The sequence below is a fragment of the Microtus ochrogaster genome, linkage group LG5 (genome assembly GCF_000317375.1).
Source record: "Microtus ochrogaster isolate Prairie Vole_2 linkage group LG5, MicOch1.0, whole genome shotgun sequence".
NCBI lineage: Eukaryota > Metazoa > Chordata > Mammalia > Rodentia > Cricetidae > Microtus > Microtus ochrogaster.
In genome coordinates, this window is record NC_022031.1 from 25,024,487 (window position 1) to 25,042,575 (window position 18,089).

Here is an 18,089-nt window from a genome sequence, read left to right on the forward strand (position 1 = left end):
ATTACTTTTATAACGTATGTTATGAAATATAAACCAATGTTTTCATCCAATTTCTGTTGCTATAACTGCATAATTGGAGTTACAGTTTTATTAAAGAATGTAGTTCCTTTTGTCTCATGGTGCATGATATGTAGAAGTCCCAGAGCCTGGCACTGGCATCTGGTAGACTTCCAGTGAGTCTTCTGGATGTGTTATGCTAAGTGGAAAACACCACATAAAAGGGTAGTGTGCTTCCGCTCCGATCTTCTCTTTCCTTCCTCTTTACTTTTCTTCTCTTCCTATAAGGTGTTCATGTCTGTCAGAAGCCCACATAGATGTAAACAAGATTACATTCACATACAGCACTCACATATACACGCCAAGCATAAGCCTACACCATTCACACACAACCAAAACAGGAATGTACACTGCTCACACATCCATGCCAAAGAATGTGCACATACCACTTACATACACATGCCACACACACCCTTTTTATTTAAAGATTTTGACTTCATCTTAGTTGAGTGTCTAGACTAGAGAGTGTGAAGCAGATTGGATGTCATATTACAGCCTGCTGGAGTTTCCTTTTAATAGCTACATGGATTTGTTGTCAAAATGCCTTCTAAATATTTATATTTAAGCCCATAAATTAGTGCTTCTTTCAGTGTTGTTCAGAGAAGCATCTATTTGCAGTGAGTAACTGAGTTCTCTGCAGAAAAAGTACAGAGAATAAGTGGCTGCCAAGTGTTCAGCCCTAAACATTGAGTTTATCCTATGCCCTCAAATGCCCAGTGAATATGGAAGAGGGGATGGAAAGAATCTAAAAGCTTGAGGATGGGGAAAAGGGCTATGAGGTGTTCTCTTGAGGACATGATATGGCGATTTCATTAATGAGCCTCACCAGTTATGGTTACCTAAAAATGACTTACACAGATGCAGCCCATCAACCCTCCTGAGCCTTCACCCCCACCACGTGATGAGGGATAGTTAATCATTACTGGAGAGCATTACCTCTTTCTTCATTGATGAACAGTCTAGGCTCAAGCAAATAACTCTCTGTTTCTACTTTTTTATAGAAACAAACATAATTACACACAACGGTTAAAGTAGAAATAAAACAAAAAGGAAAGCAAAAAAGGAAGCTAGGATGAGGAAGGAAAAATTCAAGAGGGATCGGAGAAGGGGTAAGAGAGTGGTGGGGATAGAAATGGACAAAACACATTACATATTATTAAAAAGAAGAGGGTGCTGACTTCCATATTGGGCATAGAATATTAACTAGAGTCACTGTGACTTTTTGGGTCCAGACCAATTAGTGTAAATCACAGTCCACTGAGAAAGATGTGCGCTGGAAGATAACTAGACCCAATCAATGTCTTGCTTATATCATTGAAACCAGAGAAGAGATATCAATGGGATTTAGAGCAGAATATCTCAAGAGGTATTTGAATAACTTATTGATTTGGTATTTTTCTGAAATATTAACTGACCTTAAAAAGTAATATTTTATGAATCACTTTTGTAAACATTTTTGATCACTGACATATTTATATATATAATGAGTTGAGCAACAAGCACAAAAGTGTAACACATCCTTAATATGAGAAACAGATTTACGGACACCATTTGAAACAATGCTTATTAAAAATGATAATTTATAATTTGTCATTTTTAAAATAAATAGCTGGTGTTGATCATACAGCAACATCCATATAAGTGCTTATGCTTCTAAAGTAACAGACTACAAATTTGTTTGTGGTCAAAGAACTTACAGTTTAAATAATTAAAGTCAGGAATGTAAAGCCTCTTATAGATTTGGAGTTTGTGGAAGAATCTGGCAATGTGAAAGAAATATGGATCATCTAATAATCTATTTATTCTTTTTGCATACTCTGCTGTGGTATTTTATGTTTGCCATGATCCCGGAAGTCAGAATCTTTGACCTGGTGATTTTGGCAACATATTGTCTGTTGAATATATTCCCATTTCTAAAATGTTTTCATAGTATAACATAGAGGAGAAATAAAGACCATTACCTACCTGATAAACAATTCTCACTTTTTCTCCAAATGGAACTGTGTTCCCAAAAGGTTGCCAATGTGCTAAAAAAAATAATAGTACTCGTTTACTTTATATATGGCAATTCACAGAGAATCAGATGGGTTTAAAGCTTTCTGTTTGTTGTTTATTTTGGGGTATTCGACCATTGATTGTAGGTTTTCAAATATTGAACATTTCTCTTGATATCAAGCTACATTCTTCATGAAGAAAGCACTTGCACTGTCTACCCAAAGAATGTAATAGTAACTAAATTAATAACACAATGTATTTTAGATAAAATAGATGAAGAGTATTTGGAAGGACTGAAGAAAAGATATGGTGGAAATACTTGGAATACTCTTTATTCTGGTCCTCTTGTAAATCTGTTGGTATATTAGTTTACTAATTGTGATATTTTATGATGCTTTAGATCAACTAGGGATCTAGCATATGTTAGCCAAGTACTTTAAGGTTGAGCTGTGAGCCTACTTTTTAAGATGAAGAAATAGTGAAGTGGTGCTCATGAATTTTAGAGTTAGAAGAGGGAGATCTGAGAGCTGAACATGAGCAGTCTGTCTCCAGGACCCAGACATTTTGGGCTTCCACATTGTGCTTCTTTTTTGCTAAATAAATATACTGTGTCTTAATATACCTTACATTTAGACACAAGAAGGTATATGGCATTTATTTTTAAATGATTTACAAGCTCATAAATATGTATTTTGTGGTTTCAACGTATTGTACATCTGCTCATAAACTTTCAAGAACTTTTGATGTTGCAGTGTAAATCAAATCAAGGTAAGCCAGCTCCAATCATGTAACCTACTAAATATTTATTAGTTTGTATGTCTGTTTTCATGAATGGGCCCTTAAAATTATAAAACTTGCTTACAGGACAGAATATATTCTGTCCTTAAGACTTTGCTCAGATCTCCATTGAAGACATATAATTTGCTAACCTAATTTCACTTCTACAAAAGTGACAACTTTTTCCGTATCCTTTTGCTTTAGAATATTTTGAAATATTTTATATCTGTAATGCATTTTGAATCATAGCATATATTTCTTTGAATATATTATTAAGGATGGTAGGACTTCAGCAGCGAGAGAAATTGCCTGGGGAGTGGGTGATATGTGAGGTGTTAATGACAAGACTGCCTCGGAAGTGGATGACATAAGAGGCGTCAATGACAGGATGAATTAGAAGCAAAAAAGATTCTAGACAATTTGTGAGGAAGTCAAATATAAAAGGACAAAATGGCTTGCTACCAAATCAGGAGTTTACCTAAAAATGGACAAATCCATGAAGAATTTTAGTAAGTGTGTGTGTTTCAGGAAGTAGGGCAGCAGAGATTACTAGTTAGCCATGCTCTAGTTGAATTTTTCCTCTGTCATATTTTCTTATTTATTTATTTTTTTTAGTTCTAATATTAGTGATAGTGTAAAACTGGATTTTGAAGCTTTGAGGAGTTGGTCAGTGCAGATAAAAATTTTTTGAAATTATGTCAACTTAATTAAGTCAATGGCAACAAATCAGAAGGAAAGCGTCATATACAAGAGATATGGAAAAAGGGTCAGGTTTGCAGTACCAACCAGTACCATTACATAAAGGATGAGAGAAGGGAGATGTGTTGAGATTATTCCATGGTGGTGTTTATGTCATTAGATGACAGATGGCAATAAGAAGATAAAAGCAGATGTTTGAAAGAAGATGTCCACAATAGATATTGGGATTGTAGCTGTTGTTGACTCTGCAGGCCTGCGTTAGAAGGCTGAGTGAGATGGGGATGTACAGAATCAGAGAATGAAGGTAATAGAAAACAAGGTCTTCAAAGTTAGGATCAGGACACAATGAGGTTGTCTTGATCCCCATGCACAAAATTTCATTATTAATGAAAAGAAATAATAATAATAAAAATAATAAAATCATTATTAATGATGTTGGCTATGGTACTAAACCCATTAAAACAATGCCTAAACAAACTCCTTGTGTGCACTGGTTCTTGATGCTTGGTTTGCTATCTATAATAAATGTGTGACCTGATAAGTATATTTTAATTCACTATTAGTAAGTCTAGATTTGCATGAGAGTGAAAATAGATTCTGAGCAGATAAATTGAATACAATCATTGCACACAAGCAAAACTAACTATTGTACATTTAAATTGAATTATTTTTATTTTAAATATTCACATTACAGGAATTAATTAGGCCCAAACAGAACATCATTATTTACACATCTAGTAACTCCAGTGTCAAATCAGTGAGGTATTTACACTGAATATCGGAAATGTGATGTAAGAGGCTTCTTACATACAGGCTCAAATTCTTTACACATTTATTTTTCTGCATTGGAATCATTGTGCAGATGGTAAAAACCGTTAATTGCTAAACAGAATTTCACAAAATTGTAGCAATCACATCATAGAGTTATAAGCCTGAAAAGGCATCGATGATCAGGAACATACATTGTAATGACATATTTTTAAGGGAAGAAAATTTCAAATGGCAGCTCCGGTTTATTTTATGGAAAGTACACTTTCTCCAAACAGCTGAAAGTACATATTTCCTATGACATCATGCCCTTCATGGCTTATTAAATATTTACTTAGCTGCCACAAAGTGTTGTTATTTACAGGTGAATTCAATGAAGGCATGCATGCGGTATCAAACTACGAGACCAGATCAGACGCTTGCTGAGTGTTACACACCTACAATACTGTAAATGGCATATTCACCTTTTCATACACCTGCAATATCATGAATGAATGATACAGTCATCCTTTCTGTGACAGGACAGGGCTGCTCACACTTACGATATCATGGCTGACAAAGTCATCCTCTCTGTGGCTGAACAGGCAGGCTGTTCATCATTTGAGTCAATGCTTTACTTTTGGACTGCAGAGGGACTCAACCTCAGGATTTTGGCTTGGAATAGTAACTAGAGTCAATTTTCTTAGCGTTATATTAACTTCATTGATGCTGTTAAAATTAGACTCCAAAGAACCAATCTACTGTAAATAAATAAATAAGCAAATAAACATTACTAGGGTTTCTTTGTTTTGTTAACATAAGAAGGAAATCACCTTCCAACATGGTGAAAGTTTATACTGGTAATTTGAATTACTGAAAGCTATGTTCCACCCGTTATATGTTAGGATAAATGACTGCTCATTACGGGAGGGAGAAATTGGTCTACTCGTATTACCTGCTAAAATTAGGCCTTTCAAAAACACAAAGAAGACCAAACAAACAAAATGCCTGAGTACATCCTTTCCAGAGGACTTTTATTTTCAGAGATTGCTGTGATTTTCCCACCGTGTAAAGGCGTATCTCTGTTGCCAAAATTCAAAATCCTTCTACATTTTGCAAATTACTAAGACACAAAAGATTTGGTCTACCATTCTCCCACCTCTGCTGTACCAATTGGTTGCGGTCTGGATAGTCTGTTAGTGCTCAGATACAACGCAGGTCTGACTTAGTGTTTCTCCTTTTTGGCAGTAGTACTGATTTGGCAGTGTTTCAAAAATGATAGGCTTTCCTTGATTATCCAAAGAGCTGCCAGAATATTGTATTCATATAATGGAACGTTGTACAATGACTTTTTCACATCATCATGCTAGAAACTTTAACTTTCTATGCTGCCACTTGTAAGATTTGACAGCAAAATATCTTATTTGTTGTAGTTAATTGCTGACAACCCCAAGAAAAAGGTTTTGTGGGAAATTTTATAACACTATAATGCAAAGTTGGAAGAAAAACTAAAGCAGGATAGTATTCTGCCTTGTCACATTGGCTCGTCAGCACTAAGATTCACAGTTCACTATGTAAATATTGCAAAAGGACTCTTGAAAGAATGCAAATCATGCACACAGATTAAGACAACGCTTGCATGTAAGGGGGCAGTGGAAAAACACACCCCCAAAGCTGCATGGTTCATTATAGCATGCATATTTTCCATTTACAAACACAACCTTAATATTATCATAATATTTAACATCTTATTTCAAACATGCATTGGCTACTAAAATAAGATTTCAAAGAAAAACTGATGTTTGATATAAAATAATCATGTTATTTCAAGTGTGGAAAAATACTCTACAAAAAAATAAGTAAAAAAGTGATTTCTGATCAATGTATGATTTTTATCTATAAAATCCTAGATGACTAATTAGTGTGCTTACAACAACCCTGTTGGATCTGCATCATAGTAACACCAAGGGAAAGTTAATAGCATTAAACAACTGGCACAATGCAATGTAATTCTTATACGAAATAACATGAACCTATGATCTATACATTTGGCATTAGAGAGCATTTTAAGTTTGCTTGAACATGACAATATCGTAGTGCAAATTACAGTACAATAATAAAACATACAATTGCTTTCAAAGTCGTTTAGGGCTTACTGGTCCTTAGAATTTACATATTGAAAGATTGGCACATTTTGTTTTAGTGTGATTGCTTTGACCTTCGTTTCTTGAGTATGAGTCCCTTTATGAAAATGACTTGAACTACTCAAGCCAAGCATCGACTATGGTTTATATGGCAACCTTGAGCAGAATCAAGGTGATAGGCACATACTCTGTTCTTACTTTGTGGATCTTCACTACAGCGTTCTTCTAAAGCAGTACTTTATTCCAAGCTTTATATGGAATGGTCTGCCCCTTTCTTACAGTTAACAACATAGCCACCTGGAAGAAAGCATGGAGGACAAGTCTAGAGTATATGGTAGCCCATATTTATGATCAGGATTTCTGGCCAATGTCCATACATAAAGAGTTATAAAGAGTTTCTTAGGTGAATCTAATGACAGTCTATCACCTTTGGATAACGAACAAGGAACCCGTGGCTCAGAAATGCTAGCAAATTACACCATAGTTGCTAAAAGCTAAAATGGACTTTGATCATGAGTTTTCTTCACATTTTCTTGTTTCTTCTTGATGCTCTCTTCTCTCTGAATCATGTAAACCTGGGTCTAAATCTAGACTTGTTAAGCTCTTTATTTTGTGTTTTAAAAAACACTATTTTATCCCATGCTGGTATAGATACAGAATAAATCACATTACTACTGATAAGATAACTTATTTCTAAAAGTATACTCAGTGCATTTATGAAATGGAGTGTTCCCTTTTACTTTTCACCCCCACAACACCTGCTTTGATTCCTAGGGACTTATAACATAATAGGACTCCTATCACATGTGATTTTAAAGGTTAGAGAAAGAAAAGAAAAAAAAAACATAATGTTGTCCCTTGATTAGTTTTTAAAAACAATGCATTAGAATCTGTGTTAAATTGTGCCTTCTTATAAAGTAGGTGGTTACCAGTTTTATGTAGACCATAATCTGGACGCAGGTCTCATCATAGCCCATGGTGATACATAATATCCTAATCCACTTGTGCATCCCTTTGGTGATCTCACATTGACAAGGATGTCATCTCTAGGATTGTTTCAACTATGGCCTGAAGGGAGATTGTGAGGGCAGTTTGAAACAGGGCGATGCATTTTTACTTGCATGCATTTCTCACATAATAAGTATCTCTGGGTCCAGGATGTTAATAGAGTCTTTGTAAGCTATTTTTTTTCCAAGCCTGTTTATCTAGCCGCTATACCCTCATTAATCAAAATGAAATTCAATCATGTGTGGAAAAGTTAGCTTAATATGCTTCTCCAATTTTAGATTATATAGAAATCACCCGTAATCATTCCTTTTTTTTTACTGTATATGTTTATCACAATTATAGCTCTAGTAGTCTTCTATTTAATGTTTATTACATATTCAACTAATTAAAAATATTCAGTTGCCAGAGAATTCAGTAAACCAATTCAATTTTTGAGGCTTTCTTTTAAGATATAATATTTCTAATATCTTTTAAGGAAGCACAATTAAAAATAATTAACATAGTATTTTCAATATCACTCCTTTTTCATGTGAAAAATTTCCTTAAGTGTATCTTTTTGGGCCATTCAATTTAAAAATTATATATATACACAGTTGTGATTGTTTATGTCAAACTCCTATTTATCATGCAATTTGTAGAGACTTAATCACAGCCTGGCTCAATTATTTCATTTCTGCACCACTGAACAAATTAATTTCTGTTTAATGAGTTTCTATCTTAACATTTTGACTTTTTCATTTTCTGTAATCTTTGGGAACAGTAAAGAGAGGCTGGGTTGTCTTGCAAATTGCCGTTACTTGGTTCCGTGCCTAAGCCACGGTTGATATGGAACATTCAGGCAGGTTGTTAGACATTTCTGTGAGTGATTTACTCACCAGAAACTATATTTGAGACTACTTCTGCTATTCTATCCTTGAACTTCAGCTGTATGACCTTCTAAAGAGCTAAATTCACATTAATTTAATGATTTCTTATAACAGGGAAGACAAACAAGGTCTGCTTATTTTAGGAGATGGTCTATGTGACTAGTGAGGCAATCCATCACTGTGTCTATCCATCACTGCCACCACCCAGCGACCCTTTCTGTACTTTTTAATTTCAGTAGATGTTACTGCCTGCTTCCACACTGTGTTTGTGCATATCCCTTCTATTGGATATTTACCCTTTGGCTTTTTAAATTTTTCAACAATTCTTGTGAGCTGCCAGCTTAACATCAACAGAATCTAGAGCTGAAATTTTGATATGTTCTAGATTTCTCTTATTCTCTTTTATAACTGAGGGATAGATTAGGGGTAGAACATTCACACACATACACATAAATATATGTATACATCATTGTCTATTATTTTAGGAGATTAATTCATTTGTTTTCAAGATAGGCTACCCTCATGATACATACACAAATCTGAGAGTTAACAGAGATGAAGAGCTCAAGCACAGCTAGTGAATAACATAACTTGTATTTAATTCTGAATTCATGATTGAGGACAGTCTACAGTGTTATAATTGATTGTCATATCCTAACTATCCCACAGGCTGCTGAGACCCAGGAAATTAAGTAGTCAGGCATGTACGGTGGCTTGTTGGCTGCAAGAGATCCTAATAACTGTCTACTCTTGTTTTTGTGCTGAAAAAAAAAAGCATTTAAAAGCTAAAGGAGAGAATGAAAAAAATTCTCCAGGTAAACAGCTGGAAATGGTAAATTGTTTGCCCTAAATCACAGGATTAGTTGTAGAGGAGCACAGCTGTGTAAGGCATAATTAGGTATGAGGAACATCTTGAGTTATGAAATACATATCAATATATTTAAGAAGATTACAAGTGAGCAATAACTCATGCCTGTATTGTTTGAATATAGAATGATTTCTATTTAATAAGCAGAACACAGACTGTTAAAACTGGCAACATGCCAGAATTGTCTGGGGAGGTATTAAAATATAGTCCTGGGGCATGAATTGTACATAGTAGTATTTGAAATGATGTAAATAATTCTGATACCATCAATCTAAGGAGTCCCCAAGGCAGATGTCAGTCAGGCACAGGGTCCTAATACCTCCTCCCTTCTTCATTCTTTTATGTTCTAAGTTGAAAAGATTCTAATGGCCTAAAACAGTTGTCATATTATTAGCAAATGTCTCTTACAAACTCTAGATCACATGACTTAGAAACAATGCTTTGGGTAATGTTTTAAAAAATTAGTGATAGGAAATTTTCTTTTAAATTCAAATACACTCAAAATGTGTTAAATGAATGGATATTAATTAGTTATGGGTTAAAAGAATAAAATTTCTAAATTTATGCTCACAATCTTATACAATCAAATTGTATATTCCTGTTGATGATGATATATGCCTGAGGAGCTTTAACTGACTTCCTGAGTTTTGCATCAATAAATAGTTTTATTATAGTAAGAATTTTAATATTACAGAAAGAATCTGAATTATTTTAGAATATACTTCAATATATGGTTGATTTTCTATAGGCAATCAAATTCTCAAAGTATGTTACAAAAGACCTAAGAGGAAGCAAAACAGGAGAGAGATCAGTTAATTGAGCACTTGCTACATTGTAAGCTTCAATAAAGAACCAAGATTACATTATTTCCGTCACTAAAGTAACCAGTTTCATGTTTTAGATATTTATATATTGTTGTAAAGAAATAAAAAGGAATTCTATTTGGAGCATTAACTTCCCAAAATATTTCTAGATGGGCAATGAAATTTGAAATTTAAATTTACACACATATAAATTTAGGCCCTGTACTAAAGAACAGTGGTGTTGAAGGAATTCTTATGGACATGGTCATCCAGAGAGGTTACGTGACTCTCTCAAGGCTACAATTTCTTGCAATGATTGCCTAGGGTAGAATTACTTATATTTCTAGTTTAACAGTGTGTCTCCCATTTAAACTCGATTAACTGCTTATGAATATGGATGGGTTGAACATGATTTACAAAGAGGGACCACACTTCAGATAGGAGCAGAATGTACCCGTTTTCAAAGTGCTAAAAAGTCTCTGGAGTAGAGATGCTCCCAATTGAAATTCACCTGACTGACTGATTTTTGCAGTACCTTCACAGTACAACAAATGCAATTAGCAAGGCATGAAGGGTAAAACTTCTTTCTCTTCTCACGGTTTGATAACACATATTTGCTTATCATGGTGCGTTATTTTGTATGCTACTTACATAACCATTTATTTTCTATTAGAAACAGCTGGTGAGTGATTAATATTAAAATAGAATAGAACCAACAAGTTCCAAATATAGTTTAATTTTTTACCATTTTATTTCTTTTGAGTTCTTTTTTAAATTTTTATATATTTATATTTCATGTATGAGTGCTCAGCGTGCATACCGGCATGTCAGAAGAAGGCATAAGATCCTATTACAGTTGGTTGTGAGTTACCATCCTGGTTTCTGGGAATTTTACTCAGGACCTCTGGAACTCCAGCACCTCTTCCGTATTCTCAAAGCATGATAAGAAGAACTTATACAGTCTACTCTCTCTATCCAGGGAGCAATGTGAACAGTAAAGTTAATATAAAAACTATCTCCCTTTGTCTGGAAGAAGCTGGTATTTTTACTACATTAAAAATACTTTTCCTGTCCACTAATTTCACTGATGTAACCATTGACTAGGCATTTATTAGTGACCTGTCCTTCATCAGGAATTACTTACCCTTTAGCTTCTAATGTCTATTCTATTCACCAGCTTGACTACAAATTTTAATACTTCCCTTGAGATTAGAGTTCAGAGCAGGTGATAGACATGAAGTAAAAATTCGGAGAGCTAAACTTCATGAAACATTAATCCACAAAAATCACTTTCTGGGTGAGTAGCTGCCTTGAAATCTAGTCTGAAAATAGACCAGTAAATAAAAAAAAAATCTCAGTAATTTATTTTCTGTTTTTGTTCCTCCCTTATTTAATCTCTAATTAGAAGTAAGGATTTAAAGACTTGGCAAATAATTCCTTAAGTATTTTGTCATTTGTTGTGTGATGTCATTTTGTATATGCATTGCTTTATTGGTTGATGAATAAAACAGTTTTGGCCAATGGCTAAGCAGAGGGAAGTCAGGCATAAAAGCTGAACAGAGATAAAGATAGAGCGTAGATGGAGTCAGGGAGATGCCATGTAGTTGCTGAAGGGAGGACACGTTGGAACCTTAGAATCCTTACAGGTAGGTCACAGCCTCATGGCGATACATAGATTGATAGACATGGGTTAATTAAAGATGCAAGAGCTAGTTAGTAATATGCTAGGGTCATTGGCCAAACAGTGTTGTAATTAATATTGTTTCTATGTGATTATTCAGGTCCGGGCAGCCAGTAAATGAACAAGCAGTCTCTTACTACAGTCATTTTACACCTCAATGCTTTTAGCCCAGGCTTACACACTTTAGGGCTATGCTTTTCATAGTAAGTTGTTGCTATGAAGTCATGGCTGTCCTAAAATAAATCACTGTCATGGTTTTCCTTCTTCAAATATGAATCCAGATAGGTATGGATAATTCAGAATATGTTCTTATCAGACAACTTTAAAATAATCATCTGCATATTCTTACTAATAAGGCCTGCAATAATTAACAATTAAATATCCAGAGTACTGATTGTAAAGACTTTCTGCACTTGGAATACAAACTTGTTCATGGCCATTTTAGAGTCATAGTTTATTCCCAGGCCTATTATCAGTCTTTATTATAACCAACCGCAAGCCAAGTTGATTGAATCAATCTATCTTTCACATGAGATATCCTTAAAAAAAACTGTGAGTGGCCAGTGGCAGATCTTTTCAGTTATTATTTCTCACTCACACATAGCAAAGCTCACTCTTTTTGCTAAAGATCAGCTGCTAAAACAAATGAGAAAAAGTGCCAAAATTTAAAGTTTTGTTAACTATATATTCAAAAGTTGAAGTCCCAGAGTTTACCATCCCACATATCAATGTGATATTGACATCGCAGGAATTGGGACATATTTGTACAATAAGGTGTAAAAGGGGTGGAGACAAACATGAGATTAACAGCAATAGGATCCTTAAATTCTAATATCTACAATCACTATGTATGGGGTTAGAAAGACTGTCTTTCAACATATGTCATGAATAAATAATGCTTTATATATAGTTAATTCAGATAGAAGAGTTTAGCTTATGAATATTGTTGTGATTTTCTCTAATTGAAAAGCTGGTTATTCACTGTTCACTTGGAATTCAAACACTCATTTCTATGGCTTGGATTAGGCTCCCAATGTACAGATGCACTAATGAAATACTTGTTGCCTTGGCTTGGTTTATATTTCTGGCATTTAATTGTAGTTTCATTCCAAGAATAAGCTCAAATTCAGTGTCAACAGAAGAGACAGGTAGCTGCCTCCAGGTCTCTTAGGGTTCAGTTTAGCAATGGTGGATGGAAACACCATTAGATGCTTTCCAGCTTTCGAGAAAATCCTTTCTAAGCTTAGCATTGCATTGCATCTTTAGGGACCTACATTTTATGGATCAAAAAGATAATAAATAAATGTAAATGTCTGAAATTAGCTTTTAAACAAATAAATATATGGTCGAGCTTTTAGGAGAGTACCCATGTATATGCACTTTACCTCCATGTACATAAAACAATGTGTGGACAGAAGAAATAAATATGTCAGATCAAATGATGGAAAGAGCTTGCAGCTCCATCACATGCTGAGTAACAAAACAACTGGGTAAATTCATTAGTAGTTTTTTTTTTCAGTAAATGAGCAATAACTCATACGATCTCCATTAAGAGTTGCACACAATGGAACTTAGAGGAAGGTCTTTCACAAGCCCTTTAAGGCAGTGACAACAAGTTTTCATCTTTGTTTTTGTGTTATATTGTTATGTTTATCCTTTGTATAATTATTTCTGAAAAAAATGAACATGAAACCAAAGTTTCTGTTTAATTCTGGAGTATTTGTTCAAATCCTTCCCATGCCAGGGAAGCTCATTCTCTCTCAGGGCACACAATTACGTGCTAACTGAACTAAAATTTATCTTTCCCCATGATCTATACAGAGAGTGAGTGTAAATTGTGTTGATTGCAACAGTTAATAGGAAACCTATAATGAGCCACGAAAGATCCAATTGGATTTCATCAGAACATTACATTTCCTGTAGGTTTTGAGTAGAGTAGAACACAAGCATTAGGAATCCTTTGGAGAATAATTTTCTGTAAAAGCCTTAGGTATCTGCTTTTTTTCCCTAATATACTTTGTCTGCATATGCCCGTCTACTTCCTCTAAACTTTCAAAAGAGAATTTCTGCAGGTAGCTTCAAGTTCATGGGTAACAAGCCCCCAAATTCAGTGCAATAATAAGCTTATACTGGTTCTGTACAGTCCTGAATATCATAACAACATGTGCTATGCATGAATAGTTTTAGAAACATAATAAAAAGATAATTTTCAATTAATAACCATAGACTAGAACTGTTCCTTTATTGAAACAAATAAAAATTATCCATGATTTTCCAATGCTGTTAATTTATTTATTTAATAAAAATATTTTGAGATCCTACTCTGTGTTAGCACTGTTTGTTCCTTGAAAGTTCCCACTTTAATTTAATATATATATACATATATATATGTATATATATATACCAATTGTAATAATTCTGTTTAGGTTTTTTAAAATGAAAGGATAGACCTTTCAAGTTTTATATGCATTTATTACAAAATATGGAAAAACAAAAATTGTAAATATTGATGCTTTGGAAACTATTTCAAATGAACAAAGTAATTAAAATTATATAAATGGCACAATTTATGCATTTTATCTGTATTGCAAATACCATTTTACTTGTTTTATGAGGAAATTGTTTATTTTTGCAAAAATGGTAATGTTAAGGATTCGAAAGGGGACAACCAAAACTTCTCCTAGCTGTTTTTAGGCATTAAAAATATCACATAAATTGTATGTCTCAAAATTGTTGGATATTTTAAGATATTGAGAGTCTGCACTTGCAAAACAACTTAATGAAAATGAATGTAAAGTCTAATAACATTTCTGCTTCATATCTTTCTTATTTACTACATGAATAAGTCCATCTTCACAAATGTGGTAAACAGGTAAAAATGACATCAGTTATACACAGTGTTCAACTCTGAAGTCGAAGAGGTTAAAAATTAAGTGATACTCTAATCCTTCTTTGTTAACATTATACAAGCTAGAATCTAGACATTATAATCCTTGGTAAAAATCTCTCAAATTTTAGGGTATGCATTTCCATTTCCCAAACAGATTATAGATCGGGTTGGTTAGAAACAATTGAATCATAACCTTACTTTACAGGCAACTATAAAATGTGCAAAAGAATGTCTTACAAATGAGAAGGAAGAATAAATTATTTCCAGTGCTCATTATCACATATATACAGGATAATTTAAAACCAAAGGGAGTGATCGCTTATTCTGAGCTCTTAAAAATTTCCATCAAAATATACATGTTACTCAATGGAAGGTGGAAAAAATAATCTGTGACATAAAAGCAAAGTGTTTCTCTTCTTATCGTCAGAACTTGGTGTCACATTCATTTATTTCACTAAATGTGAAAATTATGAAAACTTTAATTCCAAAACCATTTCTCTAAATTACCAACGGACTTATATTCTTGATGCCTTTTTACATGATCACAAGCCAGGCATGCATGTGATTCCCAGAATCGTGGGAGGTTGACAGTGAAATCCTTCCTCCAGTTAAAGTAACTAAGGTACAACTTATTGTTTTTGTCAACTTCCTTTAGATATTTTGCCAGCTCACTGGGAGAGTTATAATCTTCCACATGAATGAATGAATCAGCTGGAATGTAATTCTCATAGTTTTCCCTAGATGGTCCCAGGACAACGGGTACTGAGCCAGCCAAAAATGCATTGTAAAGCTTTTCTGTGATGTAATCTTTGTGAATTGAATTTTCAAAAGAAAGGTAAAATTTACAAGTAGATATAGTGGGAATCAAGTTCTTGTCATTCACGTATTCTCCAAATGCTTGCCCATAGGTATGGATTTCAATACTCTTGCTGAGCTCGTTATAATACTTGACCCTGGCATGCTCAGGGTTCCAGTTACTCACAACCCAGCACACCAGTTTCTCTTTGTTTGGCACTTCAAACACAAAGGGATTTGTGCTCACCGTCAAGAAGCCGTAAGGCACTTGGATATCGGAATCACGGCGATAAGTTAGTGTCAGGTTGAACAAGTGCTCGATCCCACTCTTCTGGGGAGTGTGAGTGGGTGACTCTAAATTCATCCAAATCCATTTCTGAAAGGGTGGCCTCGCCTGCTGAGGTAAATTGGTCAGATCCCAGCTGATGTCTCTGTGGTGTATCAGGACCGCGTGGGATTTGTTGTACAGTGAGCGGTCTGTCGTGAGATGGCATCCGTGGATGTTGAACATCGCTTGGCACGATGTAAGGTCAAAGGTCTGCCCAAAGGGCCACACCCAAACCAGAATAGTGGTTTCGTTAAAATAATCAGATTTTGAGGAGAAGAAATTTTTCATTTTCAGGACAGTACTGGCAGATTCCATCGGACTGAAGACCCAGCTGTTGGTCGGCTTGATGTAAATAAGCAGACACGCCATGAAGCAGGCCAGGATGATGCAGACGATTAGAAATGGACGAAGAATGCCTTTGGATGTTGATGTCATAATTTTTTCTGTGGGGAAGAGCAAGATAAGGGAAGGTAAAGGTAGGAACAAAAGAGGAAATACTAAATATAATTTAAGAGAAATAGTAAGACTGCTGTAATCATAAAATCAACTGTTACTTCTTTCAGTAATAACAACCTCTGTGAGAAACAGGTTTCGTGTAGGCACAAAACTGGCTTTAAATAGAAGTTTTCAAGAAATTCTGTCCTAGGAAGAATAAATCAGAATTCCTTTTCAGCATTTATGTTGAAGTCAGGCTAAACACTGCGTCAGTGACTCTAAACCTACTCTGATTTCATTTGTTAAAAAACTTACAAAACAGATGACCATAGTAAAAGTCCGAGTTTATCAGTAAGTATTCCTCAATAAGATTTGTAAATATTTTCTAATTGACATATTTGCTTGTTCACAACTATGCTTAAAAATCTTTCTTTTTAAGAAAAAGAAATAGCATGAAGTTGGGTAGGTAGGGGATATAGAAGGGGTTGTAGGATGGAAAAGAATGATAAAATATTCTGTATGAAATTCTCAAAGAACCAATAAAAATTAAAAAGAGATAGTTACTTACTTTTGCCATTAGCATGAAGTTAAGAGAATATTAATGTTTTTGAAAGTTATTATTTGTTTCTGGGTAAAAGTATATTTTACCCTTTATATATAAATATATCAAGATAGCCATATGATGAAAATGTAATCTTTGACATTTTCTTTTTGTAAATAAGCACGTTAACAAATCTACTACTATTTTCCTCTTTTTATTTATACATTTCACAATTGTCTTATGATTTTGTTTCAATAACCTTGTAGTGAAACAAGTAAGTAGCAGTATTACTAATCAAGCACACTGTTGTCATTAGAACAAACTCTCATTTGTCAGGTATTAGGGCTTCAAGCTTATCCTTTGGAATTAAATAATATTATAAATAAAATTCCTAAAATAAAGATATACATCGTGGAGAAAGACATTATTAATCAATTGAACTTTAATAGCTTGTGCCTAAAGCAATGAGCCATTTGACTTTTTTTTGTAAGTGTCCTCAAATGTGTTCTTTTACATTTGTCTCTTTATGAATATGGAAAATTAATGTCACATGTAATATATTCACAAGATTATTTCTTAGTAGAATTATTACCTGTTCTCTGAAATTCATATTGGTGTTTTCTCTAAACTGACATCACTCATCAACTTCAGATGTATGACTTATCTTGAAATCTTGATCAAGTATAGGGTATTATAATATAGAATACTCTTACCTAAATTTAGGTGAACATTTGAAAAATCACACACACACACACATACATTTTCTTCACAACCTTTTAAAGAAAATAATGCTGTGTGAGTTATAAAGCTCAATTATGTAAGTATAAAAATTATGGACATTGAATTCTAGAGCATTCCTTGTACAGAATTATTGGAAAAAATGAAGTTTTCTCTCAAATATAGATTCCGTCTTGAAGTCAGTAATCAAAAAATTGACAAAAAAGGGAATATATACAGCATATATAAAACCTATTAGTTCAACCTTAGTCTATTGTGAGAATTGGGAAGGAATTATAAAGGAAATCTCAATATTTACAAAAAAGTAGTATTGAAAGTACTTTACTCAAGTTTATGGTATGTGAGAGAAAAAGAGAAGAAGATAATTACAGGTTTGATAGTTTTCAGTGGATTGATTATTTGATCAGTCCAAGAAGCCCCACAAAAAACTATGTAATAAAGTTAAAAAAAACACCAAAAAAAAAAAGAAAATGAAGAAAATAAATAAACAAACTCACTGATGTTAACAGCTTAAATACGAGGGGATTGGGAATATCACAATATCTGAAATATTAATAGAGAGATTAGTCAAGACAGAAAAGAGAAATCTGGGTTAAATATCAAAAGCATAAGTAATGATTAACTTAATACAGATTAAAATTAGGAATAGTTATTTAGTTATTATACTACTATAATTAAAGGACTTTATAAAATAAATGATTATGATTTGAGTGTATT

General features: G+C 33.8%; 1 protein-coding gene across 1 annotated transcript in view; it reads right to left on the reverse strand.

Annotated features, from left to right (window-relative positions):
* Positions 1–14,119: 14,119 nt before the first annotated feature.
* The window catches only part of Fut9 (fucosyltransferase 9), a 181,512-nt gene continuing 177,542 nt past the window's right edge, over positions 14,120–18,089 (reverse strand). Inside the window, exon 4 of the mRNA XM_026786789.1 lies at positions 14,120–16,101. Coding sequence (XP_026642590.1) covers positions 15,014–16,101 — 1,088 coding nt within the window. The 3' untranslated portion in view covers positions 14,120–15,013. The remainder of the gene's footprint in view (positions 16,102–18,089) is intronic.